This window comes from Podarcis erhardii, assembly GCF_964252035.2.
Source record: "Podarcis erhardii genome assembly, chromosome: 4".
Classification (NCBI taxonomy): domain Eukaryota; kingdom Metazoa; phylum Chordata; class Lepidosauria; order Squamata; family Lacertidae; genus Podarcis; species Podarcis erhardii.
In genome coordinates, this window is record NC_138508.1 from 2,741,198 (window position 1) to 2,766,558 (window position 25,361).

The 25,361-nt window shown below is 44.4% G+C and overlaps 5 protein-coding genes across 12 annotated transcripts in view; 4 read left to right on the forward strand and 1 right to left on the reverse strand.

Annotated features, from left to right (window-relative positions):
- Positions 1 to 25,361, forward strand: part of LOC309340953 (uncharacterized protein) — a 233,778-nt gene that overhangs the window by 120,662 nt on the left and 87,755 nt on the right. The gene's annotated exons all lie outside the window — the stretch shown is intronic.
- Positions 1 to 25,361, reverse strand: part of LOC309340965 (uncharacterized protein) — a 156,591-nt gene that overhangs the window by 92,228 nt on the left and 39,002 nt on the right. The gene's annotated exons all lie outside the window — the stretch shown is intronic.
- Positions 4,650 to 12,969, forward strand: LOC309340595 (uncharacterized protein). The gene is made up of 2 exons (XM_081859481.1): positions 4,650 to 6,531; positions 12,015 to 12,969. Exons 1-2 carry the CDS (start codon positions 5,562 to 5,564, stop codon positions 12,965 to 12,967), a joined length of 1,923 nt encoding a protein of 640 aa, XP_081715607.1. The 5' UTR covers positions 4,650 to 5,561; the 3' UTR covers positions 12,968 to 12,969.
- On the forward strand, positions 15,346 to 17,640 carry LOC309341171 (olfactory receptor 52P1-like). The gene has a single exon (XM_081860693.1). The coding sequence runs from the start codon at positions 16,359 to 16,361 to the stop codon at positions 17,316 to 17,318; it is 960 nt and encodes a 319-aa protein (XP_081716819.1). The 5' UTR covers positions 15,346 to 16,358; the 3' UTR covers positions 17,319 to 17,640.
- RPS11 (ribosomal protein S11) lies at positions 20,173 to 24,749 on the forward strand. Its single transcript, XM_081860851.1, has 5 exons — positions 20,173 to 20,304; positions 21,100 to 21,231; positions 22,138 to 22,213; positions 23,824 to 23,953; positions 24,573 to 24,749. The coding sequence occupies exons 1-5, from the start codon at positions 20,290 to 20,292 to the stop codon at positions 24,694 to 24,696; spliced, it is 477 nt and encodes a 158-aa protein (XP_081716977.1). The 5' UTR covers positions 20,173 to 20,289; the 3' UTR covers positions 24,697 to 24,749.

Sequence of the window (25,361 nt, forward strand, 5' to 3'; positions counted from 1 at the left end):
ATGATGATGATGATGAAGAAGAAGAAGAAGAAGAAGAAGAGGAGAAGGAGAAGGAGTTTGGATTTGATATCCTGCTTTATCACTACCCAAAGGAGTCTCTCAAAGTGGCTAACATTCTCCTTTACTCCTGAAGGTACATTCTTTCACCTTTGGTGGACATGCCCAAAGATTAAGACCTTCTGGGAGATGATCTATAACGAAATGAAAAAGGTATTTAAATATACCTTCCAGAAGAAACCAGAGGCCTTTCTCCTGGGCATGGTCGGCCAACTGGTGCGAAAGGAGGACAGAACTTTTTTATGTATGCCACAACAGCAGCAAGAATACTCATTGCAAAGTATTGGAAAACACAAGATCTACCCACCCGGGAAGAATGGCAGATGAAGGTGATAGATTACATGGAACTGGCTGAGATGACTGGCAGAATCCGGGACCAAGGAGAAGAGTTGGTGGAAGAAGATTGGAAAACATTTAAAGTATATCTTCAAAAATATTGAAGGCTTTCTCCCTGGCAGGCATTTGTTTGACAACACCAGAAACATCATTGACATCTTGGAACTTTTACAAACAAATATCAATACGAGAGCGGTGTTAATCTTTATTGATGCGGAGAAAGCCTTTGACAACATATCCTGGATGTTTATGAAGAAAAACTTGGAAGGGATGGGAGTGGGACGGGGGTTTGAAAATGGAATAGAAGCAATTTATTCAGAGCAAAAAGCTAAACTGATAGTGAACAATGTGGTGACAGAGGAGTTTAAAATTCAAAAAGGGACACGACAGGGGTGCCCCTTATCCCCACGACAGGGGTGCCCCTTTTATTCATTTCAGTCCTGGAGGTGCTTTTGAACATGATTAGGGAGGACCAGTTGGTACAAGGAATCCAGGTCGGAGTGAAACAATATAAACTGAAAGCATTTGCAGATGATTTGGTTTTAACATTACAGGAGCCAGTATCTAGTACAAAAAGAGTTTTAGAACTGATTTATGAATTTGGTCGGGTGGCGGGATTTAAGTTGAACAAGCAAAAAACTAAGGTATTGGCTAAAAATTTGACACCTACAGAAACAGAGGAGTTTCAGAAAGAGACAGAATTAAATGTGGTTAAAAAAGTGAAATACCTAGGGGTTCATTTGACCTCCAAAAATTTGAATTTGTTTAAAGATAACTATGAAAAATGTTGGTCGGAAATCAAAAGAGATTTGGAAATTTGGTCAAGATTGAAACTTTCCTTGTTGGGTCGAATTGCAGCTATAAAAATGAATGTATTGCCGAAAATGTTATTTCTGTTCCAGGCCCTACAGATCGTGGACAAAGTGGAATGTTTTGGAAAGTGGCAGAAGGATATTTCTAAGTTTGTCTGGCAGGGCAAAAAGCCCCGAATAAAGTTTAAAATATTAACTGATTCGAAAGAAAGAGGGGGGTTTGCCCTGCCGGACTTGAGGTTGTATTATGAATCTGCAGCCTTCTGCTGGTTGAAAGATTGGTTTTTGTTGGAGAACACTGATGTCCTGGATCTGGAAGGGTTTGACAATGCTTTTGGTTGGCATGCATATTTGTGGTACGACAAGGTTAAAGTTCATAGATTATTTAAAAACCATATTGTCAGAAGAGCAATATTTATGGTCTGGACAAAATACAAAGACTTATTAGAGGGTAAGACCCCGAGGTGGCTATCACCGGTGGAGGCTAAGGCCCGAAAAAGACTTAATATGGAGGCCTACTGGCCGAAATATTGGGAAATAATTGAAAAAACTGGAGACAATTGGAGGTTGCAGAGCTTGGAAAAATTAAAAAATAAGGTGCGAGATTGGCTACATTATGCTCAAATTCAAGTGGTTTTTAAAATGGACAAAAAGGTTGGGTTCCAGGTGGAAAAATCAAAACTAGAGACGGAATTGCTAGAACCAAAAACTAAGATACTTTCGAGAATGTATAACTTGCTGCTTAAATGGAATACACAGGATGAGACAGTCAAATCCGCCATGATAAAGTGGGCGCAGGATATTGGGCATAACATCATGTTTGAGGACTGGGAAAGGTTATGGAACACCGGAACGAAATTCACGGCATGTAGTGCCTTGAAGGAAAATATTATGAAAATGGTATACCGGTGGTACATGACCCCAGTCATTTCCAATGCTGGAAATGTAAGGAGGCGGAAGGGACATTCTTTCACCTCTGGTGGACTTGTCCAAAAGTGAAGGCCTTCTGGGAGGTGATTTACAATGAGTTAAAAAAAGGTATTTAGGTATACCTTTCCCAAGAAACCGGAGGCCTTTCTTCTGGGCATTGTGGACCAGAAAGTGTTAAAGAAGGATAGAAATCTCTTTATGTACGCTACTACAGCAGCAAGAATTCTTATCGCAAAGTATTGGAAGACACAAGATTTACCCACGCTGGAGGAATGGCAGACGCAGTTGATGGACTATATGGAACTGGCTGAAATGACTGGCAGAATCCGAGACTTGGGAGAAGAAATAATGGAAGAGGACTGGAAAAAATTTAAGGACTATTTGCAAAAACATTATAAGCTGTATGAATGTTAAGAAAATGCACGATTTAGGAAACTCTAGCTTCAGCAACTTGATTAGGTGAAATGAAAACTAATTAGGTGAAATGAAAACTAAGGTATAAGAAATAAGAGGTGGAATTATGAAATAACTTTATTATGTTTAATTTAAATACATAAGAATTGGGACATAACATTGTGAATCTAGAAACATGATAAACCGAAAGATACAGTAAGTTATGAAATAAGGTAACAAATTGCTGATGTTTGTATTACAAAGAATGCAGGGTTTGGAGGATGTGGGGAAGTCCAGTTGGTTTGTTAAAAAATATTAAGGAAAGTTGGACTCTTTATACTTTTTCCTTTTTTTTGTTTTCTTTCTTTTTTCTTTATTCTGTATATCTTTGACTATAAGAAAAGAAACTTAATAAAAATATTATTAAAAAAAAACAAAAATACTGTAAAATTAAGGATTGTTAGAAAGATGTTGGAAAAAGAAAATTAGGTGGTTTTGGTAGAAATGATATAAAGGATTATGTAAAAATGAATTGATGAAGGAGAGAACGTAAAATTACAATATATTAAATCAAATTATTAAGATAAAAACAAGGTTGGAAGGATTTTCCGAAATAACAATTTGAACTAGAATACAAAAACGGGAGGTGTGAGGAGGTCAAGGAAATAAGTAAAGGAAGAAAGTTATGTAAAGGTTTAATCTGTTCTTTTTCTTTTTCAAATGATTGTATTTTTCTGTCTTTTTTATTTTTCTTCTTTCTTTTTGTAATTTTCAAAAATTAAATAAATATTATTTTAAAAAAACAAAAACATTCTCCTTTCCCTTCCTCCCCCACAACAAACATTCTGTGAGGTGAATGGGGCTGAGAGACTTCAAAGAAGTGTGACTGGCCCAAGGTCAGCCAGCAGCTGCATGTGGAGGAACGGAGACGCGAACCCGGTTCACCAGATTACGAGTCTATCGCTCTTCAGCACACTGGCTCTCCACTGGGAGGATTCATTACTTTTATCCTACCCAAAGTGTCTGGATAGACCTGCTGAAAGAAAAACATTTTAAGCAGGCATCTCAGAGTACAGTGATGGCGCCTGCCTAATGTCACACAAGCTGCATTGAGCCAGTGTGTTAGTGTACCACAGGCACATCCAGCAGGCAGATCGTCTGTGGTAGATCAGTGGCTCCCCCCAATGAAGCTCAGCAACTTAGGCCTCCCTAAAAAAGCTCAACAGCTTTGACCTGAACCCCCTTGGGAGTTGGCCACCCCTAGTAGATGCACAACTAATAGGGCACCATATGGGAGATGGGCCCCTGGCTGCATTTTCTCTCTCTTTTGCACTTGAGCTTCCCACCAGTGAAGATGGCAGTAATCACCCAGAATGTGCCCATAATCAGCACCAGCTCCCAGGAGAGGGAGTAGGTCTCCCAAAAGTGATTCACAAGCACCCACTTAAACCTTCTCCGGTTATCTCAGCAAACACAATGACATTGTGCAAACAAGACGGGCATTTTCATTGTACACAGCAGAACAAACCTCTTAAGACTTTCAGAGGGGTAAGTTTTGCTAATTTTCACTCAGCTTCCTTCATGGAAAATTCATTCCCTCCTCCCAAAAATATTCTGATTCTAGCTGTTTTCAGCTGAAGGAAATCAGCCCTGAGTGCTCCCTGGAAGGACAGATCGTGAAGCTGAGGCTCCAAGACTTTGGCCACCTCATGAGAAGAGAAGACTCCCTGGAAAAGACCCTGATGTTGGGAAAGACTGAGAGCACAAGGAGAAGGGGACGACAGAGGACAAGATGGTTGGACAGTGTTCTCGAAGCTACAAACATGAGTCTGACCAAACTGCGGGAGGCAGTGGAGGACAGGAGTGCCTGGCGTTCTCTGGTCCATGGGGTCACGAAGAGTCGGACACGACTAAATGACTAAACAACAACAACAACAGCTGTTTTCAACTGAATGAGCTGTTATTTTTCCTTGCTTAGGGTACCCATTTCTTTATTCAACTTGTAGCTCAGGGAAGCTGTGATTCAAACCTCGCAGGGTGTTGGACTATACAAATCTATGATTTGGGGAATCATAGCAGAATCATAGCAGAATCATAGCACTGTAGAGTTGGAAGGGACCCTGAGGATCATCTAGTCCAACCCCCTGCAATGCAGGAATGTGCAGCTGGTCCATACAGGGATCGAACCTGCAACCTTGGTGTTATCAGCACCATGGTCTAACCAACTGAGCTATCCAGGGAAGCGAGGGTTGGGGCAGTGGTTGTTGCTTTAATGCCTGCTAATGGACTTCCCTTTGTGGCCTCTGTGGGAAAGAGGGTTCTGGGCTAAGTGGGCTTACTCTGGTCTTCTCTAGCAAAGCTCTCCTTAAAAAAAGAGTCCTGAATGACAGAGAACAAGGGTATGCAAACAGCACAGGCATCACAGATCCTGCTGGAGTGCACATTCTTGTTTCGGCTACATTTTCCTTCTATATCTCAGTCCTAACAGAGCAGAGTTCTAATAGGACTCCAGTGCAAGAAAGACAAATGGCTGCCAACAGAGGAGGAGCAGAACCTAGTAAAAAGCATAGGTGAAGTATGCTGACCATGTTCTCCAAGCCCAAATGCTTTTCTTTAGCAAAAGGTGCAACCTTGGTGCATTAATCCCTCTCCCTCTTGTTCCAAAGTTAAATGACTGGCTTGAAAAAATGGGACAGGGCTCAAACTGAGAGCTGCTGCTGATAATTTTATGGTTTTATCTTTTTTTGTAATTGGTTTTGAGTTTTTTTCTACAATGATGTGAGATAGAAATTATAGGAAATAAATAAATAAAATCTATTGATCTACCAGGGTCCATCAAGCCTCTCCCTCTTACAGTGAAAGTCACATGATATCCAATTTCAAAATATGACCAATGTTCTTTTCATTGAAAACTCACAGAGTAGCAGAAGCCTAATGAACCTGACAACTGGATCAACAAGAATACGGCGAAGTGGAACAGAGATGCTCTGATGCCAGAGACTGGAGGCAGAAACAAAGAGTCCACTGTGTGCCATGTTGCCGGTCAATGACAGTGGTGCCCAGCAGCATCCTGCCTTCTTCCTCCTGGTGGGCATACCAGGCTTGGAGTGGGCACAGGCTTGGATTGCCATCCCTTTGTGCACCATGTATGTCACTGCAGCCCTGGGAAACAGCATCATTCTCTATGTGATCAAGACTGAGCCCAGACTGCAGGAGCCCATGTACCTCTTCCTGGCCATGCTGGCCATCACCGACCTGGTTCTTTCCACCTCCACCGTACCCAAAATGCTGGCTGTTTTCTGGCTCAGTGCTGGGGCCATTGACTTCCATGCCTGCCTGGCCCAGATGTTTTTCATCCATGCCTTCTCGTCTGTCGAGTCGGGCGTGCTCATGGCCATGGCGCTAGACCGCTATGTGGCCATTTGCTACCCGCTCCAGCATTCGGTCATCCTCTCCTTGCAAGCCATAGGGACCCTGGGCAGCCTCATTCTTCTGCGTGCAGTTCTCCTCATCAGCCCCTTTGCCTTCCTGGCTAACAGGCTTCCCTACTGTGGCCACCAATTCATTTCTCACTCCTACTGTGAGCACATGGCTGTGGTGAAGCTGGCTTGTGGGAACATCCGAGCCAACGTTGTTTACGGCCTCTTTGTGGCTTTTGTGGTTGTTGGATTCGATATCTTCATCATTGCTATGTCCTATGTCATGATTCTCAAGACCGTGTTGAGACTCCCATCCCAAGAAGCTCGTTTGAAAGCCTTTGGGACCTGTGCATCCCATATCTGTGTTATTCTTTCTTTCTATATTCCAGCTCTCTTCACTTTCCTCACTCACCGATTTGGCCACAATGTCCCCCACCATATCCACATTATAGTGGCTATACTCTACCTTCTGGTGCCCCCCACTTTGAATCCTGTTATATATGGGGTGAAAACCAAGATGATCAGGGAGAGGATTATCACCATATTCCTTATTTCAGGTGGACAAAGAACAACTTTCAGGGAGGGCACATAGCTCAATGGTGGCTCACAGGGTTTGGATGGAGAACCCCTTAAGTTCATTCCCAGGCATCTCCAGTTAAAACCATCTCTTGTATAAAGGCTAGGAATTATATTTGTCTGGCACTTTGGAACATCCAATGAAGCTGAATGCTGCAAGATTCAGGAGAGATAAAAAGGGCTTCCTCATGCAGTGCAGAGTCAAACTATGGAACTTCCTCCCACAGGAGGCTGTGATGGCCACCAACTTTGATGGCCTTAAAAGTGAATTCATGGAGGAGAGGGCTGTCAAAGGCTACTAGCATAAAGGTAACCAAACACACATTGGTTAATATGGTATTAAAAATAAAGAAAGATTATAAGGAAGCCAGAAGATGGAGGTTAGATACGAGTGTCTTCCATAATAGCCAAACAGTAAATAAGATGGGGGAAGAATTATTAGACATATGGGAGATTAATGAGAAGGTGCAAAGTACTCAATCAATAATATGAGATAAAATGAAAGCAGTGATGAGGGAAATTAGTATTAGGGAATTCAGTAAATTGGGGGGGAAACAAGAGATGAGAGAATTAGAAGAAGAAATTAGGAGGCTGGAAAACCAATATATTAATAGTAAAGATAAAAGAAGTTAATAATAATAATAATAATAATAATAATAATAATAATAATAATAATAATAATTTATTACTTATACAACCACCCATTTGGCTAAAGATAAAAAGGAGAGAATTGGAAAATAAAGATATGGAAATAGTGCAGAGAGATTTGCTATGTGTTCACATGTGGTGGGTGTGTAAATATGTACAATTTTTTGGCAAAGGGTGTTTAAGGAGATAACAGAAATCACTGGGTTAAAGCTGGCTGAAAGCCTAGAGGTAGCACTATTATCAATTTATGATGGGGTGGGAGGTTTGAAGGCTATGAAGGTCTTGCTCACAAATTTATTGACAGCTACAGGAGTTATTATAGCAAGGAAGCAGAAGGGGCAAGGTGAGTATAAAATGGAAGAATGGTACAAAGAGGTGTGGGATATAGCTATCCATGATAAATTAACATGTGCTATTAAGACTGGGAATATGCAGCAGAAATGATTTTGAGGAGATATGGAAGGTGTTTGCAGAATTTGCACTGTTAAAATGGAAAAGGTCAACCCATCGCAAGAGGTGTTGAAATTTTGGGAGGCTGGATAGTTATAATGGAATGGTCTCGGGGTGAGGTGCACATTTTTATTCTTATTTATTTATTATTATTACTTTGTCATAATCAAAAATAAAAGCAAATCAAAAAGGCTACTAGCCACGTTGGCTATGCTCTGTTTCCACAGATGGAGGCAGCAATGGTACTGAATACCAGTTGCTGGAATAAGTATTACCTCCAGCTGCGGAGGAAGAGCAGAGCCATCCTGGCTCGTTGCCATCCATAGCCTTCTCTTCCTCCATGAATTTGTCTGATCCTCTTTTTAAACCATCCAGGCCGGCTGTCAGTCACTGCCTCCTGTGGGAAAGAGGCTCTTCCTGTAGCTGAAGAGCCAGTAGGCCAGTCAGTGGGGATGGCCAAGTGGAGGGAAAGTCAGAGGGCTGGACTTCAGTCCCATTAGCAATTATGCACCACCACTGGCACAGGCACAGATTCAGTCCCCTGCCCCAGGTAGGTGTTTGCTTTCAATTTCAACCTTCCCACCTGGGACAAGAGTAGCCCAAGTGAAGGCCCTGCTCCTCTCCTTTAAAGGGACAGCAAAAGGGGCGTGTCAAGTGTTGGGATGTCTTTGCTTATTCCTAACCGTGTATCCTAGGGATGTGGGTGGCGCTGTGGTTTAAACCACTGTGCCCGTCGGGCTTGCCTATCGGAAGGTCAGCGGTTTGAGGCCCCACGACGGGATGAGCTCCAGTTGTTCGGTCCCAGTTCCTGCTAACCTAGCAGTTCAAAAGCACACAGTGAAAGTAGATAAATAGGTACCGCTCCGGCGGGAAGGTAATCGGTGTTTTTGTGCGCTGCTCTGGCTTCGCCAGAAGCAGCTTAGTCATGCTGGCCACATAAAAACTGTCTGCGGAAGCAGACAAACGCTGTCTCCCTCGGCCTGTAAAGCGAGATGAGTGCTGCAAGCCCAGAGTCATTCACGACTGGACCTAAATGTCAGGTGTCCCTTTAACCATGTATCCTAGCTGCTGCTAGTGCACCCTTCCAACTGTGTAACCTGTACTTTGAGCTGATGCCGAGACCACCTGCTCATTTCATTAATAAAACTTGGGGATTTCCTGAGTTGGGAGCCTGAGTCTTTCATCGGAGGGTGGGAACTAGCAGAGCTGTGAATGCATGATGAAACCCTGAGAGGAGGCCATAAAGAGAGAAAACAGCCTAAACTACTGATCCAGAGGGAAATCTTGGTGCTTTCAGAACCACTGGGGCCATCTGCACACAGTGCGGCACTGAAGAAAGCTGCATAAATGCTCCCTCTACTCTTAGAGCACATAAAGACATAAGTAGAGTCTGCAGTGTCAGACCAAAGTCCAGCATCCTGCTTCCCACAGGGAACAGCTAAGGGGTAGGACATGCAAAGGCCGATGGTTCCTCCTCCTGCTGCTGCCCCCGTGAAGCTAGCATGTTTATTTCAAGCGCCTGTTGCTCAGCACCAGAAGTGAGTATCACCACTGGATTACTCTGGCTGACACCCAGGACCTTCACTTGCCTTTGAGCACTGCACAGAGCCACATAATTTGGTTCTGTACTGGATTTTGTTAGGCTATTGCTTAGTGCGGGGATAAAAATACACCAGACCTTGATGGTCTGGGGTCTTTCTTTCTAGAGGGTAAAAATATCATTTGGGCACTCCTTTGTTATTACCGGGAAATGGGAAGGGGAGGGTGAGGGACCACCACCACCACGAGCCTTGCCTCTCCACACCACAAGGCAAAGACAAAGAGTCTGTTGCTTGCGACCTGGACCTGAACCTAAGGGAGTCAAGGTTAGGCGATTGTGGGGTGCTCCAAGGACTCCCTATTACATTGCTAAGTGGAAAGTGGCTTACAAGCACTATCTGAGTAAGTGAAAGAAAATCTAAAGGACAAAGCAATGCCCGTGAGCCTATTAGTTTAATGCAATAACAATGCAGACCCCAACCGGGAGAATGTGAGTCGGGGTTTTTTAAAGCACTGGAGGATATTGGACACACACCCAACATTTTACTTTCTCTGTACTTTCTGTAAGCTGGTTTTTAGTAAATAGCGATTTCAGAAAATGACATATATTTTGTTTTAAAAATTACTGTATCAAAAATTGCATGCCCATTGACTAAGTGTATGTGTGTGCATGCATAAGAAAGTAAGTAAATAAAATATGCCTTTTTAAAATGCCATATACCAGCAGAATGTGCAGGAAGTTTTGGAAAGAGTAATTTTAGAATAAAGATAATGCACTTGTTGAACCCATTTACTGGTGTACTGACCATAATGGGCAGAAAATATTGCCTCCCCTCCCCTCGAAAAAGAACTCGACAAACAGCATCCGAGAGAACAATGTCATTCTGTTAGGATATTTCCAGAATTAGGTGCAGGGGAACATATACATATATACAGTTCCAGTAGGAAACGCAAGAACATCCTGTTTTCACAGTGGTCAAACAGATGCCTGTTTCCAGTAACTGGCATTCAGAAGCACTGCTGCCTCCAACTGCAGTGATAAAATGTTTTATTCTATGTCTTTGCCCCCGGGATCCCATTCACCCAGTGCTTTACCAGCTGCACTGGCTCCCAGTGGAGTACAGGTTCAGGTTTAAGGTGCTGGTTTTAACCTTTAAAGCCCTATATGGCCTAGGACCCTCGTACCTACGGGACCGCCTCTCCTGGTATGTCCCATGGAGGACCTTACAGTCTGCAAATAACAACACCCTGAAGATTCCGGGCCCCAGGGAGATTAGACTGGCCTTGACCAGAGCCAGGGCCTTTTGGGACGTGACCCCGGCCTGGCAGAATGCTCTCTCACAAGGGCCCTGCAAGATTTGACATCCTTCCACAGGGCCTGCAAGATGGAGCTGTTCTGCCAGGCCTTTGGTCAGGGTTCAGTCTGACTCATTTTCTCTTTGTATAAGAACAAGCACGAAGGAGGTTTCCCAGCCTGCTCACAGGTCCTTATAATATCAGTGGAAACAGTTGGTCCTGGCGAGTATTAACCGCTTTCAATTTTAACCTGAGGATTGTTATTTGTCCAATTTTAACTTTAACTTTAACTTATTTGAATTAATTTTGGGATGCATTTTAATCAACTGATTGCTTGTTTTTATGCATATTGTATTATTTATAAGATGTTAGCCACTCTGAGCCCAGCTCCGGCCGGGGAGGGTGGGGTACAAATACAAAATCATCATCATCATCATTATTATTATTACATGACAAAGGTTGGGGGTTGTTGGGGTGGGAAGAAAATGTCAATAATAGAGAAGTGGCTCAGCAGCATCTAACAACGTTTATCTCCCCACTTTCTTCCATGCAACTCAAGGCTGTGTCTGTAGGGATACCCACTCCACTTGATATGAGAATAGGGGAGACACTTGCCCAGAACACATAGCTGCCCTTCACTGCACCAAATGTCAATTACGATAGATGTGCTTCAGCCCCACTGGAACCAATGTGGAAAGTGTAGCACATGACTTAAGTCCTATTTGATTTCAGTGGCAGCTAAACACAATTCACCGGGTGCAACCCACACTATCAAGATTTCTCTAAGAGAGCAATTTTTTCCATGCATTGTTTTCAAGTAAGCACAACTGTTTACCATATTATGTATTTTTGTGTTTTTATATTGCAAACTGCCCTGTAATCCTCAGATGAAGGGTGGTATATAAATGCAATTTAAACAAAAACAAAAATTGAACTCAACAAGGTTTACTGCCAAATAAATGAGCAGGGGCTTGGCCTGCTAGAATGAAATATAGACTCATAGAATTGTAAGGTTGGAAGGTAACCCAAGGGTCATCTAGTCCATCCCCTTGCAAAGCAGGAATTAAAGGCCAAAATATCCCTGACAGATGGCCATCCAATCTCTCTTTAAAAACACCCAGTGCAGGAGAGTCCACCACCTTCCAAAAGAGTCCATTCCACTGCTGAACAGCTCTTTCGAAAAGCTCTTCGTAATGTCCTATCCACCAGAGAAGCAGGAAACCACCTTGGTCCATCATCCATGAGATGGCCTTTTAGATATTTGAAGATGGTCATCATATCACCTCTCAGTCTTCTCTTCTTCAGGCTAAGCATCCCCAACTCCCTCGACTATTCCTCATAAGGCTTGGTTTCCAGACCCTTGTAATGCCTAGCTTTCCCTAAGTCTACACCTAAGGGAATCCCTAATTTATGCTATTCATACGGACACCTTTAAAGTTATTTAGCATGGGAACGCCTTTGTTGTTGAGGATCCACAAAGTTCACATGCTGTCTCAATTTGTGGCTCTTCCCTCCACTGCAGCCAGCAAGACTATCCATGTGCCATGCCTGCCATGAGTGATGTCTGTATTTAACGGGAGCTATGCCAACCCCTACTCCTTTATCCTGCTGGGTATCCCTGGTCTGGAAGCGTCCTACTACTGGCTCTCCATCCCTCTTTCTTCAATGTATGTCATCACATTGCTAGGAAACTGCACCATACTGTATACAATCAAAACAGAGCACAGCCTCCACAAGCCCATGTACATCTTCCTCTGCATGCTCGCTGGCATAGACCTGGTGCTCTCCACCTCCACCCTGCCCAAGATGCTCTGCATCCTCTGGTTCCGAGCTGGGGAAATAGATTTTGGTGCCTGCATGGTCCAGATGTTCTTCATCCACTCCTTCTCCATCATGGAGTCGACAGTGCTTGTAGCAATGGCCTTTGACCGTTACATAGCTATTTGCAATCCTCTGAGATACGACTCCATCCTAACCAACCCACTGCTGGCCAAGATTGGAGCAGGGGTCATCCTGAGAGGCACAGTCTTCATCATCCCAATCATCATCTTGGCAGCCCGTCTTCCATACTGCAAGACCAACGTCATCCCCCACACTTACTGTGAGCACATGGCTGTGGTGAAGCTGGCCTGCTCAAGCATCCTGGCCAATGTTGTCTATGGGCTTCTGGTAGCTCTCCTTGTAGTGGGGGTGGATTTGCTGTTCATTACTTTGTCCTACTGCATGATCGCCAGGGCTGTCATGGCTCTGCCGTCAAAAGACGCCCGCTATAAGGCTTTCAGCACCTGCGCACCTCACGTGGTGGTGATCCTGGTCTCCTACACCCCAGCTCTTTTCACCATCTTAACACACAGGTTTGGCCATCATGTTCAGCCTCACGTTCACATCCTTCTGGCCAACTTCTACCTCCTTTTCCCACCCATGCTAAACCCCATTGTGTATGGTGTGAAGACCAAGGAGATCCGTGAACGAGTGACTCACATAGTTCTCGGGAGGAAGCGACCTACATAACAACAAGCATAACAATACATAACAACCTACATAACAATAAGGGCTTGCAGTGTTGAATGCAACATCTAGAAGGCCGCAGGCAGTAAAGAAATATTAAAAATAGTAAAGCTGTAAGCACTTTTTTTTAATCCCATGTTTTTTCATCTTAACGGGTGGTATTCAACTGACTCTTACTCAGAATAGACCCATCAAAATTAATGAATATGACTAAGTTAGGCCCATTAATTTCAGTGGATCTACTCTGAATAAAACTTAGCTGAATACCACCCAAAGTCTTTTTGTGCTTTATTGATGTTATATCTGGTGTTCAACATAACTGTGAAATTGTTCGTGCTTCTGTAAGTATATACAGCTTTATCCAATGTTGTCCTACTCAGAGCAGAATCATTGGAATTTAATGGTCGTGAGTAACTTAGGGTTAATGGGTCTATTCTGAGCGGGACTGGCAATGGCTATAGCCCATAATTTATGGAATATGCTTAATTTGTTTTATCCTCTCTGCAGCTGTATTTATGTCAAATTTAGATTCATCTTTTTAAAATGTGTTTGCAATTGTTTTACATGAATTGTAAGCCCCTTATATGGTTTTTGTTATACTACAAGTTTTGTGTAACTTTTTTGTGATACAGTAAATAAATATTTGTTGTATGTAGACAGCTCAGAAATCCCTGTACCCAGAACCCTATTGTACCTGCCATAATTCCCTGTCATGGTCACAAGGATCTCCAGAGCACAAGACTCTTAAAATGAGAGGGAGCCTGAGACAGGCGGATGCCAAAAACAACACTAATAGAGTTGAAAGGGATCCTAATAGAGTTGAAAGGGATCTAGAACTGGATGTAATATCCCAGGTGTGGCCTAACGAAGGCAGAATAGAGCAGTACTATTACTTTCCGTGATTGGAACACTATAATTCTGTTGATGACGTCTAGAACAACACTGACCTTTCTTTGCTGCTGCATCACATTGCTGATTGACATTAAGCCTATGGTCTGCTAAGACCCCTAGATCCTTTTCACATGTACTTTCACATGGCAAGCCAGATGTTCCACATATTATATTTGTGCAGCTGTTTTTTAAAAAATAAATAAATAAATCCCCAGTGCCATAAAAGGAAGAACTACCCCAGGTTAGAAGAGATTTTAAGTAGGAAAATAGATGGGAGAGCTTCCCCACTCATAAAGGTACTTAGATCATAATGTTGATCTGGAAAGTGAAGAGTGTGCCTGGAAAAAGCACTCTTGTTCCCAAGAGCACCTGTTGGCTATCTAAGGAAGAACGAAGAGGGAGGCATCCATGCCCACAGAGGTCTTTGAAAGCAACTGGCAGAGGCTGAAGGGAATTAGAAGCCTCCTCTTGGGTGCTGACCAGACTGACCTATAAATAAGACCTGGCAGAAGTTCCCTCCACCGGATCCTAGAGAGGCTTGAGGGCACTGGGCACAACATGGCCACTTCTTCAAAGGGAGATTCTGCAATCTGCTAAGGTGAGTGACTATATTTAGCCTCAGGCAGGTTATATCACCCAGGTGCTGTTCCCCTATAAGAACTGGTGATGACTCCTTCAGGTGGATGCAGAAGCAGCATGTAAGGCAGAGGTGACCATCTTCATAGCCTGTGTCTTCACCCAGCCAGTGGGATTAGGCTTTTTAGGGCTGGAATTACAGTCAATTGCATGAAAGAATACATTCTCCCTTGAAGACCTGCTGAGACTTTGGACCCAGCTTGGAAAGTAAGCTGGAGTGGCTTTTAAAGACAGGGAAGTGTACGCTGAGAGGCAAAGGCTCCTGTTAAAACATCAATTTAATCTTCTAGCTGAAAGCCCCCTTGCTAGGACTAGGGCCATAGATACAACAATGCTTCTGAATTCCAAGTGCTGGAAACCACGGGAGGTGAGAGAGGTGGTCCTCAGGTGCTTCTTGCAGCTTTCCCACAGGCATGTGACTGGCCACTGTAAGAATATGATGCTGGACTAGTTGGGACCTCGTTGCCCTGATCCAGAAGGGCTCATCTTATATGCATACTGTACTCTCTAAGGAAAAGGAAGAGCGAGCTTTCAACACATAACTGATATGTCCAACAGAGACATGTCATGTCATAATGTATTAGGCAAATGGATTCTGTAGAAGCTGGCAATACGAATTTGACATCTAGCCCACAGATTACCTGTGTAAAATCCACAAGGGATTTTCTTGTTGTTTAACGTTCTCCACATGCACACACCCCTGGATAATTCCACAGGGTAGAGCATCGCATCAGAAACAAGCCAGGAATAGACAGGCAAAGCAGATGAAGCAAAGCGGGTGAGACTTCTTTTTTTTTATGTATCTCATGTCAGAATCTCCCAAACGTCTCTTCTGTTTCTTGCTATCTGATGCTGTTAGGAACTGAGCCTGGGACTTCCTGAATAATTATTTATTTACTTACAGTATTTCTTATATTTATATACTACCTTTTATTTCAAGGAGCTCAGGGTGGTGAACCTGGTTCTCATCTCCCCATTTCACCCTCACATCAACCCTGTGAGGTAGGTGAGGCTGAGAGACAGTGACTTGTCCGAGATCGCCCAGTATGTTTCATGGCCAGGTGGGGATTTGAACTCCTGGGCCGAGTAACTGGACTATGGGTCTTCACTATTTACATATCCAGTTGGGGAAAGCTGCATCTGTGAACTTTTGCCGGGTATCCAGCTGTTAAAGGCCTCAAGAGCCTTATCGCCAGTTGCTACTGTTATACCAGCAGAGTAAGAAGGTGCAAATTTTTCAAAAATCAAATTTGCACAATAGTTGCTCAGGTCAAAGCAAATCTTTCCCCTGGAGCAGAAGAGGCAGGCTGAAGAGTATCACAGAATCATAGAGTTAGAAGGGATCCCAAGGATCATCTAGTCCAACCCCCTGCAATGCAGGAACAGCTAGTGAGGAACGACTAGGCAGGAGACAGCAGAAGCAGCTGGGGGAGGGTTGGCTGAGATAACTATACACATTTTGCTACTTGACTAAATGAAGAAAATATCACTGAATGCTCAATTAACTTTAGTGTCCTTTAATTGTAGGCAGCCAGGCACACTAGAGGATAAACGGCTCTGAGTATCTATCACACTCCTGAGTGCTGTTACCCGACACTTAAATTTTCAACTGTTGTATCGCTGCCGACCTTCACCATTAGGCCATGCTGAAAGCTTGTATTTCTTCCTGCCAGCAGGAATGGGGTTGAGCAACCAGGCTAATTTATACCTGCTGGTGTAAACAAGACCTTAAAAATGGTGGTGTGAAATTTTGCTGGATGCAGAACATGCCCTTTAACTGTTGCCTGCCTCCCACACCTCCAGATTAACAAGAAGCTTCTCCTTTGCACAGGCCATAGGAGGAGTCCCAAGGCTCCTCCAGTCTAATATGTCTGCCTTTGGCGGCGCTTACAATGGCACCCTCCACCCTTCAATCTTCCTCCTGCTGGGGATCCCAGGGCTGGAGGCGGCCCACATCTGGCTGGCCATCCCCCTCTGCTTCATCTACGTGGTGACTGTGTTGGGGAACTGCACCATCATGTTCGTCATCTGGGTGGAAGAGACCTTGCATGAGCCCATGTACTTATTCCTCTGCATGCTGGCTGTCATTGACCTGGCTGGATCTACTTCCGTTGTGCCCAAAATGCTTTGCCTCTTCTGGTTCGGCTCACGAGAGATTCGCTTTGAAGCTTGCTTGACGCAGATGTTCTCCATCCATGCGCTGTCCATCATCGAGTCAGCCATTTTGTTGGCCATGGCCTTTGACCGCTACATGGCCATCTGCCAGCCGCTGCGCTATGCGGCCATCCTCACAAATCCTGCCATCGTGAAGATTGGCTGCCTGGCGGTTGCCAGGGGGGCCATTCTGACTGCCCCATTCCCCATCCTTGCCAGCAGGCTGCCTTACTGCCGAACCAATGTGGTCCCCCACACCTACTGTGAGCACATGGGCATTGTCAGGCTGGCCTGCGCTGGCACTGTGATCAGCAACATGTACGGCTTGACCGTGGCCTTGCTGGTGGTGGGCCTGGATTTAACGTTCATCGGTGTGTCCTATGCAAAGATCATCGTGACCGTGCTGAGGCTGCCATCTCGGGAAGCCCAGGCCAAGGCCTTCAACACCTGTGGCTCCCATATCTGTGTGATTGTCTTGGCCTACACACCTGCCCTCTTCTCCTTCCTCACACACCGCTTTGGCCACAATGTGGCCCCCTACATTCATATCCTCATCGGCAACTTCTATATTCTGGTGCCTCCCTTCTGCAATCCCATCGTCTATGGTGTGAAGACCAAGCTGATCCGTGACAAGGTGGTCAGCTTACTCCTGAGGAGAAAAGATGTCTCCTAAAAAAAAATGGAGGCTAGTGACGCATCCGAACACTTACTGGTGGGGCAGTGAATGCCAAAAAGAAAAAAGAAAGGACACAAATCCAGTCACTCTTGGTCTTGGACCAGAATCATATCTCTTATGAAGTATATGAACATTTAGAAAATTCCCATAATTAAAATGTGCACTAAAACAACACAGTAATTAAAGCAGGAGAAACTGGCTGAGAGATCAAGGGAAGGCAGGTGCAGATAGGTGCCAACACACAAGGGGTCTCTTGTATTTCAACAGGGAGTGCATTCTATTACACCAGGGCCACCAGTGTCCCCTAAAAACAAACAATGATTACCGTAGGTCAAGACAAGACTTGTCAAATTTCATTTGTTGATCTTAATCCCCTTTAGCAGGTACCGGAGGGGAATACAATCTTCCAGATAGTTCAAGGTGTTGGTCCTAACACACAAGTCCTTATGCAGCTCAGGACCAGGTTACTTGAGAGTTATTTCTTATCCACACAGTAGATCACTGTAGTCTGCAAGAGAGTATCTTTTGCAAGTTTCAAAGATCTCAAAAGCCTCAACTCAGAGCAAGGCTTTTAGAACGGCTGTCCTTGGTCTGTGGAATAGGGTACTTTTCGAAGGTAACAAAAGGTACCTGCTATCTGCACATTCTGAAAATGACTGAATACATTTTTGTTCCAACAGACATTCTCAGTTGGATAAATGGATCTTTACCACAAAACTTCATTGTGTTTTTGCCTGTATTCAATTACTGTATATTGTGTTTAAATTGAGACAGTGGTTTAGAGGATAATAAATAATAATAACAACTTGTACAGAGTTGTTTAGGGCTTACACACACACAAGACCTTAATACTGGCTTGCTGACTAACAGGCAGCCAGTGTAGATCCTTTAGCATGGATATATGTGCCTGGTAAACGGCCCTACACACCACTCACGAACTCAGCGTTCTGCACCTACTCCAGGCACACATACCAGGGCATATGTCACAATGGCCTAGGGACAGAGAAGAAATTTGAATCAGTTTGCATCTAAAGGCTAACCTAAATAACTTGCAGTTCACAAAAAATAATAATAATCCGAAAAGCAGGCACCCTTCGAAATTCACACTTCTCCAGATTTTGCAATGCAGTTCTCCAACCAAGTTATGGGTATAAGAATGCATGTACTGGGGAAAGTGTGTGAGCAAATGCATACATCACTGAAAATAACATACAAAGATACGTCAGGGGAAATATGCTTAGCAAAATATGTGTGTTAGGTGAAACTGCATATGGTTCTAATTCATACAGGGGATTCCCACCATCACCACATATCAAACATTGTATGTTCAAAAGCTTTTGAGGAGGTTGCAAGACCTGGAAAAAGCTTTTGTATTTGGATTTCCAAGCAAATGAATGGCCACATGCTCCTGGGTTTGCTGGCCTACATGCTTCCAAGGAGAAAGAATGATCTCCCTCTCTAGCATAGTTTCAAGACAACCACGCTGTATTCTTTTCCACCTTCTGCTAAAAATATTTTTGTCTGGATGAGCCTGTCCAGATGTTTAGAAAGCTGGTGCAAGTTTAAATGTTTTGCTCCTAGTCTATTGTTATCTTTTCAAAAGTTTTATTTTAAAACGCTTACGCAGTAGGTAAGTTCCACAGGGAGGCATTTCAAAAAGACCATAAAATACTTAAAAGTCTCCTACAGATGTGCCGGCAGCTGGACGAAGGCGGCTGAGATTATGGGCACCTGGGAGCCAAACCCACTTCAGCCTTTTTGAATTTACATTTCTTTTTTTAAAAGTTTTAATGGTTTTTACCAATATTCTTACGGGGTGTTTTTGTAAACTGCTTTTGAGATTTGCTTGTTACAATCAAGTGGTATATAAAATTTATGAACTAAATAAAACAAACATTTAAACTCCTGCCAACATTTTGAAAAAAATTTGTTGTTTTTGCTATTTCTTTTATTAGGCTTTTTGGTTTGATTTTGTAAGCTGCTTTGAGGTGCTGGCAATTTTTTCCCCAATTGAGAAATGCATGAATGTCATGAGCTAAATAAAATAAGCACCTAGCATTGGGGTTTTTTAAGTGCTGACTTGGCAACAGCGAGAGCAATAGGCTGGCGAAGGGAGTGTTTTCTTCTGTCTTAATTTTAGGACCTGCAGTTCCCCCCTTACCCCACCATTTTAATTCTGGTTTTAACCATCACCTTCTCTGCGTTTTAGCACAGCTGCATTCCACCTGCGCTGTTTTCATTCTTTTCTTTCGCCAGGTAAAATTTGTGAAGTTTTCCAAATCAATGCCAAATTAAACCAAAATTGTGTGGCGTTTCGTTCGCTCAAAGCTGCCCTGAGTCCCCCCCCCCAAAAAATATTTATTATATAAATAACATATTTAAGTTTTCCTCAGGAGAGTCGCGGGAGGGCTCTTTTTTGGGCAGAGGAGACAGAAACGCCTCACTTTCCTCTCACGCAAAGCGGCGGAAAGGCATCGCCTAAAAATACATAATTAAAAATAAATGAAGGAGCGGCTGCTATGACACCTCTTACGAGTAGAAAGGAAATGTGGGAATTTTTTCTCTTCACCAGCATTTAAACGGTTGTGGTTTTTTTTTTTGGAGAAATATTTTTCTCCTCAGGTTCTTCTGCCCCTCCCCCACTCCGCCTTCCCGCGCCTCGCGACCGGGCTGCGCGCGCAGACGCCCCACACGGCAATGGCCGCCGCGGCTTCTTAGGGAAGAAGGGGGCGCGGGAAAACTGAGCGCTCCTCCTACCCGCCTTCGCTCAACGCGATGACGTCGGGGCGAACAGGCGCCTCTCTCCTCGCTCGCTCCGCCTACTAGTCCGCCCGCCGCTCTGTATGGTCGGGACGGAGGAGCTCGGCTGACGTCACTTCCCTCGGCTCCTTCTCCCCCCCCCACCCCCTCACGGCGATAAGTTTCCCGTCGTCCCCCGCGCATCCTCCTTTCGCCTCGCGCGGCCAAGATGGCGGACACGCAGGTCGGAGCGGCTCCCCGTGACGGGGGGAGGGGGAGAGGCAGGGGGGGGTTCCCGTCTCCGTTAAGGGGGGGTTAATTGGTGGGGGGGGGCTCCTGCTTTCTCCCGCCCTGAGGCCTCCGAGGCCGGCTTCCCTCAGCAGCAGGAGGGCCTCGCCACCGGCCCTCGCCTGCCTCCCCTTCCAACGCTCAGGCGGCCCTGCAAGGTCGAGACGCCACTCCCCAAAATCCCGGCTTAGGAAACGGTCCTTGACCCCCTTCCTGAGACCACGGCGAAGGAGGGTCCTGCTGCAGGATCAGGCCGGGGGGGGGGCAGCGCTGCAGCCCATTATGAGGAGCTGGAAATCGGGCACAACACGTGCTCTCCCCTCCTGTGCTTCCTGTAAAACGATGAGAAGGGGGTTCTGGATCAGGCCAGAAAGGGCTCACCTGGTCCAGCATCCTGTTCTCACAGTGGCTGATGAGATTATAATAATAGTAATAATAATAATAATAATAGTAAATTATTATTTATACCCAGCCAGATGGGTATAAATAACTCTGGGCAGTTTCCAACAAAGCATTAAAATACAGTGGTCTTTTAAATATTAAAAGCTTCCCTCAACAGGGCTTGCCTTCAGATGTCTTCTAAAAGTCTGGTGGTAGTTCTTCTCTTTGACATCTGGTGGGAGGGCGTTCCACAGGGCCGGTGCCACTACTGAGAAGAAGCTGCTCATCTGCTAATGACCCTTAACAGATGACAATCTAGTCTATGTTCTTCCTTTCTAAACTCAATTTATTCCATTTTTCTCACATGCAGACTGAGAGGGCGTATCAGAAGCAGCCCACAATCTTCCAGAACAAAAAACGTGTGCTCCTGGGAGAGACTGGCAAAGAGAAACTCCCCCGCTACTACAAGAACATTGGTCTGGGCTTCAAGACCCCCAAAGAGGTATTGAGCTTAGAAGGCAGTTTGGGCCAATGGGAGGGTGCTTGTTAAGCCCTGTGAAGTTTGTAAAATTATACACAAAGGTAGACTACATTTCCGCTTTTATACTTCCCCTTGTGGAAACTTTATTTTGAGCATACAAACCTGTATGCTCAAAATAAATTACTATATGTGGTGGAGTCATCAGGCCAAATGTTTAAACAGTAGGATAGTTTCCCTTTGCTGACGTATGATGTACATTCTCACGATGGTCTTCCAAGCCCCAATGGTGAAGGGGCTTTGACGAGAGTGTCCAAGAGGACCTTACTGACGTCAGCTCATGTGCATAAAAGCAAGAGGCCTGGCTAATTCTTCATACAGCAGCCTCTTGCATCTAGGATATGATTTTATCATCAAGGTGGCAAACCTTTCTGTCTCTGGGCTGCACTGCTATCGGCAGCATCCACATAATGGGATGTGCCTACAGTACTTCCAAGAGATACATTACTGTTAGGTGCAGGAAATGCACCAGAGAGAAAGGTTCTTGCTTGGCCTTTTCATCCATGATCCTTTTCTCTAAACAAGGATTTGTGGGGGCGGGTTTTGCAGGAAGTTTCTATGATGTAAGATCAGTGTAGATACACACACATACTTCCAGGCTGAAGTAGCAGCCCGGATTTCGGTTTTACCCCTTCGGTGATAATTTCATTCCCATCATCAGCTGAAGTCAAGCTGAGAACAGGACTACATTAGGAGGCAGGCTGAGAAGAAGCCCTCCTTTCAGATTGTCTCTGGCTGGGAAAGAAATGGGGAGAGGTCTTAACCGGGAGGACTATTGCTATAATTGTATGAGGAGAAAGGGGGCCCTTCATTGTGCTTGTGTTGTCTCCTTCCTTGGTTGTGCTCTGATAACTCTTTCTTTGCATCCAGGCCATTGAAGGCACATACATTGACAAAAAATGTCCTTTCACTGGCAATGTGTCGATTCGGGGCCGCATTTTATCAGGTAAGAGGAGGTCTGCTTAAAGCTAACAGAGTACAAGATGTGGACACTTATCTCTTGTTTTTCTTGAGCCCTGTGGTGGATTTGCTTCCTGGAAATTCTTTTGTTTCCTGCATCTATCTGTGGCACCATTTGTGAGCCATCGAGAAGTTTAACAGTGATCTGGACATTGAATTTTTCCAGCGCACCAATAAGCCTTTGTGTGCTTTGTAGAGGTGCATTTGTTCAATAAAAGCAGTTAAAAATAATACAGAGGGTGAGTTTTGAAGCAGCATGAAGTACACACTCATATTGCAGTGATGATAAATCAAGTGTACATTTAAAAGTCCCATATGGAAAAGGAAACCTTGGGTGCCTGTGGCCCTCCCAGTGTGGATGGACCACTCCCATCTGCCCCAGCAAGAGACATGGCGTCTGATCAGCAATGATGACAGGTGCCACTTTACTGCCACATGGTAGTGCTGTCTTCAAGACAGCAACTTCTTCCCAGACTCCCAGGGCAGAGCAGGGAGTTCATGCAGGGCAAGTGAAGATCCTTATTCCTTGGATGTAACCCCTTTCCTTTTGTTTTCAGGATTTATAAACCAGATTTCTACAAGAAAGCACCCTAAGTAGCATGCAACTTAACTCTGCATTAAGATGGATAGAGTTTAAAAGCTATACAACTGCCTAAACAAACAACAAAACAGTAAAATCAGTACAGCTCACAAATGCCTGATGGAATGAGTGTTTGCTAATTCTTGGGTTAAGGAAATGTTTTGCAGGGACAATTGGTCAAAATGGGTTGAGATTGGATAGGAAATGTGTTTGATGCGTGGTAGGGCAGCCTTCCTGTTCAGAAACAGACCCCAGCATCCTGTAATCAGAGATTTTGTTGTGGCCATTGTTCCAATGTTCTTCTGACATCTAGACCCATTTTGGTAAATGAAGCAATTGGGACTTTATTGGTGTTTACTGGTCAAGTTTGTTACTTTTGACTACCTTATTGTAACCTTAAAGCAGAGGTGAGGAGCCTTTGGCTCTCCAGATACTGTCGGGCCACAGTTCCCATGATCCCTGGCCATGGGCCGTGCTGGCTGAGGCTGATTGGTATTGGAGTCCAGCAACATCCGAAAGGTCCCCCAAGTTCCTCATCTGGTTTGATTCTGTGTAAAAATTGGTGGGCTTGTAACATCATTTGAATGATTATTTGGAGCATTCCCCCATAGAGCTGTGTGGCAGAGCCATATTTTGCTGCCAATAGCCCAGAGGTGCTGCACATCTGTTCCCAACAGTTCTTAAGCTGCAAGTGATGTTTTTCTCACGATGGTCTGCTGAGCCCCCGTGGTGAACAGGGTTCTGATGAAATTGCCAAGTGGCTGAACTGATGGTGCTTGAATGGACTGAGGAGCAGACGTGCTTTCCTTATCTTTAGGTCTGCTGCATCTGAATTGAGCCTCCTAAATGCACTTTATTGGTGTTTGTGTGGTATTTTGTGCCTCTGCCATCCCACCACACTCACACAGGCATCCCTGGGGGAACTCATGAGAGGTGAGGGGGTGGGGGAAGAGGCAGGCATGTTTCTTTGCAGAGCGGGTGTCTCATTTGTCTTCCATTCTCCCTCCATCCCTCAGGTGTGGTCACCAAGATGAAGATGCAGCGCACCATTGTGATCCGCAGGGACTACTTGCACTACATCCGCAAGTACAACCGCTTTGAGAAACGGCACAAGAACATGTCTGTGCACCTGTCCCCTTGCTTCAGGTGAGAGGGTCCGCAGGTCTCTAGCTGCCATCCCCGACCTTGCGCAGATACTGTTTTGTCTGGTTCCTTCAGGTCTTTATAGAAAATAGCATAAGGTTTGCAGATCAGTTCCTGCTTCGTGCTGTATAAGCTGACACAGATAAAATAACTACAACACACAAAGAACAGCACCAGTTATTTTTGCCCCTGTGTATTTGTAGCCCTCGTTTAGTGCAAATAACAGAACTTTTTGTAACTGGGTTTGTGGTTGGTCTAGCAAGCATGTTGGTGATGATGTACAAACTCACGATGGTCTTCCTAGCTCTCTCTGGTGAATGAGAGGCTGCTGAAAATGCCAGTCTGGCAGTCACTGAACCATGAAGCTTGCTCAGTTAGAGGGTAGTTTTTGTTTTGTTTTTGTCACCTGAGTTGGTGTTTTATTTATTTTTGTTTTAGGGATCATATAAGCTGTTCATCAACACATCTGCCACTATTTATTTATTTATTTATTTATTTGTCTTTTCATGTTCCCTCAGGCTTAGTTTGCATTCTGTCAAAAAACAACATCAAGCCCTTCTTTCCCTCAATACGCGCTCTCCTACATCCCTGTCCTAAAGTTGTTACTTTCTCATGTTTCCAGGGATGTGCAGATTGGAGATATTGTGACTGTGGGCGAGTGCCGTCCTCTCAGCAAGACGGTCCGGTTCAACGTCCTCAAGGTGACCAAGGCTGCCGGCACCAAGAAGCAGTTCCAAAAGTTCTAAAGTGGCTCCTCATGGCTCTCCTTGGGATGCTCAAATAAACCTTTTGTAAAGACCTTTGATTTTGTTACTTCTGGGGAAGGAGTTTTTTTGGGGGGGTAGGGAACACAACTCCCTTGCGGCACATCCCATCTGCTTGTATCATCAGCTGCCAGAATTTGTTCTGTGAAAAGAGAACTCAGTAATGCATGCCTAGAAACAAGGGTGCCATTAGTAAATCGAGTGCCAGTAGGGGTAGCAATTAAGTATTGTGCTTAATTGGGAAATCTCCATGGTGGAAGTTAAAGGAGGACAGCAAGTCCTTCAGTTGTTAGGCGGGCAGCATCTCCTTTCATTTCTAGTGACACTGAAAATAATCTACAGCTTTGCTCCCTTACAAGAAATCTGCGTAGATTATTGTCCTGTTGGCCGAGCTATTTTCTTTTTTAGCATAAGGTTTCAGAGTTAAAGGAACCATGCTCATCTGTTGCTTTGGTCTGGATAAATGCCCGTGTGTTTCATCTGCATTACTTGAAAGCAAGGCTGCCTGGTGGTTATGTTTTGAAGGGCAAAAGGGGGTTTGCTGGTCATATCTAACCCACCAGCAGGGGAGTTGATTGGATTTTTAAAAAATGCCACTTGTGTTTCTTATAGAACCTCTGGAGACTGTTCTTCTTGCCTGGGTAAAA

Excerpts from the sequence above, each read along its gene's own strand:
- LOC309340595 (XM_081859481.1), top strand. The coding sequence starts at position 5,562 with ATGTTGCCGGTCAATGACAGTGGTGCCCAGCAGCATCCTGCCTTCTTC. Across the intron at positions 6,532-12,014 it reads AAGAACAACTTTCAGGGAGG|TGATGTCTGTATTTAACGGG; the intron begins GCACATAGCTCA and ends GCCTGCCATGAG.
- LOC309341171 (XM_081860693.1), top strand. The coding sequence starts at position 16,359 with ATGTCTGCCTTTGGCGGCGCTTACAATGGCACCCTCCACCCTTCAATC.
- RPS11 (XM_081860851.1), top strand. Across the intron at positions 22,214-23,823 it reads TCGGGGCCGCATTTTATCAG|GTGTGGTCACCAAGATGAAG; the intron begins GTAAGAGGAGGT and ends TCCATCCCTCAG. Across the intron at positions 23,954-24,572 it reads CACCTGTCCCCTTGCTTCAG|GGATGTGCAGATTGGAGATA; the intron begins GTGAGAGGGTCC and ends TCATGTTTCCAG.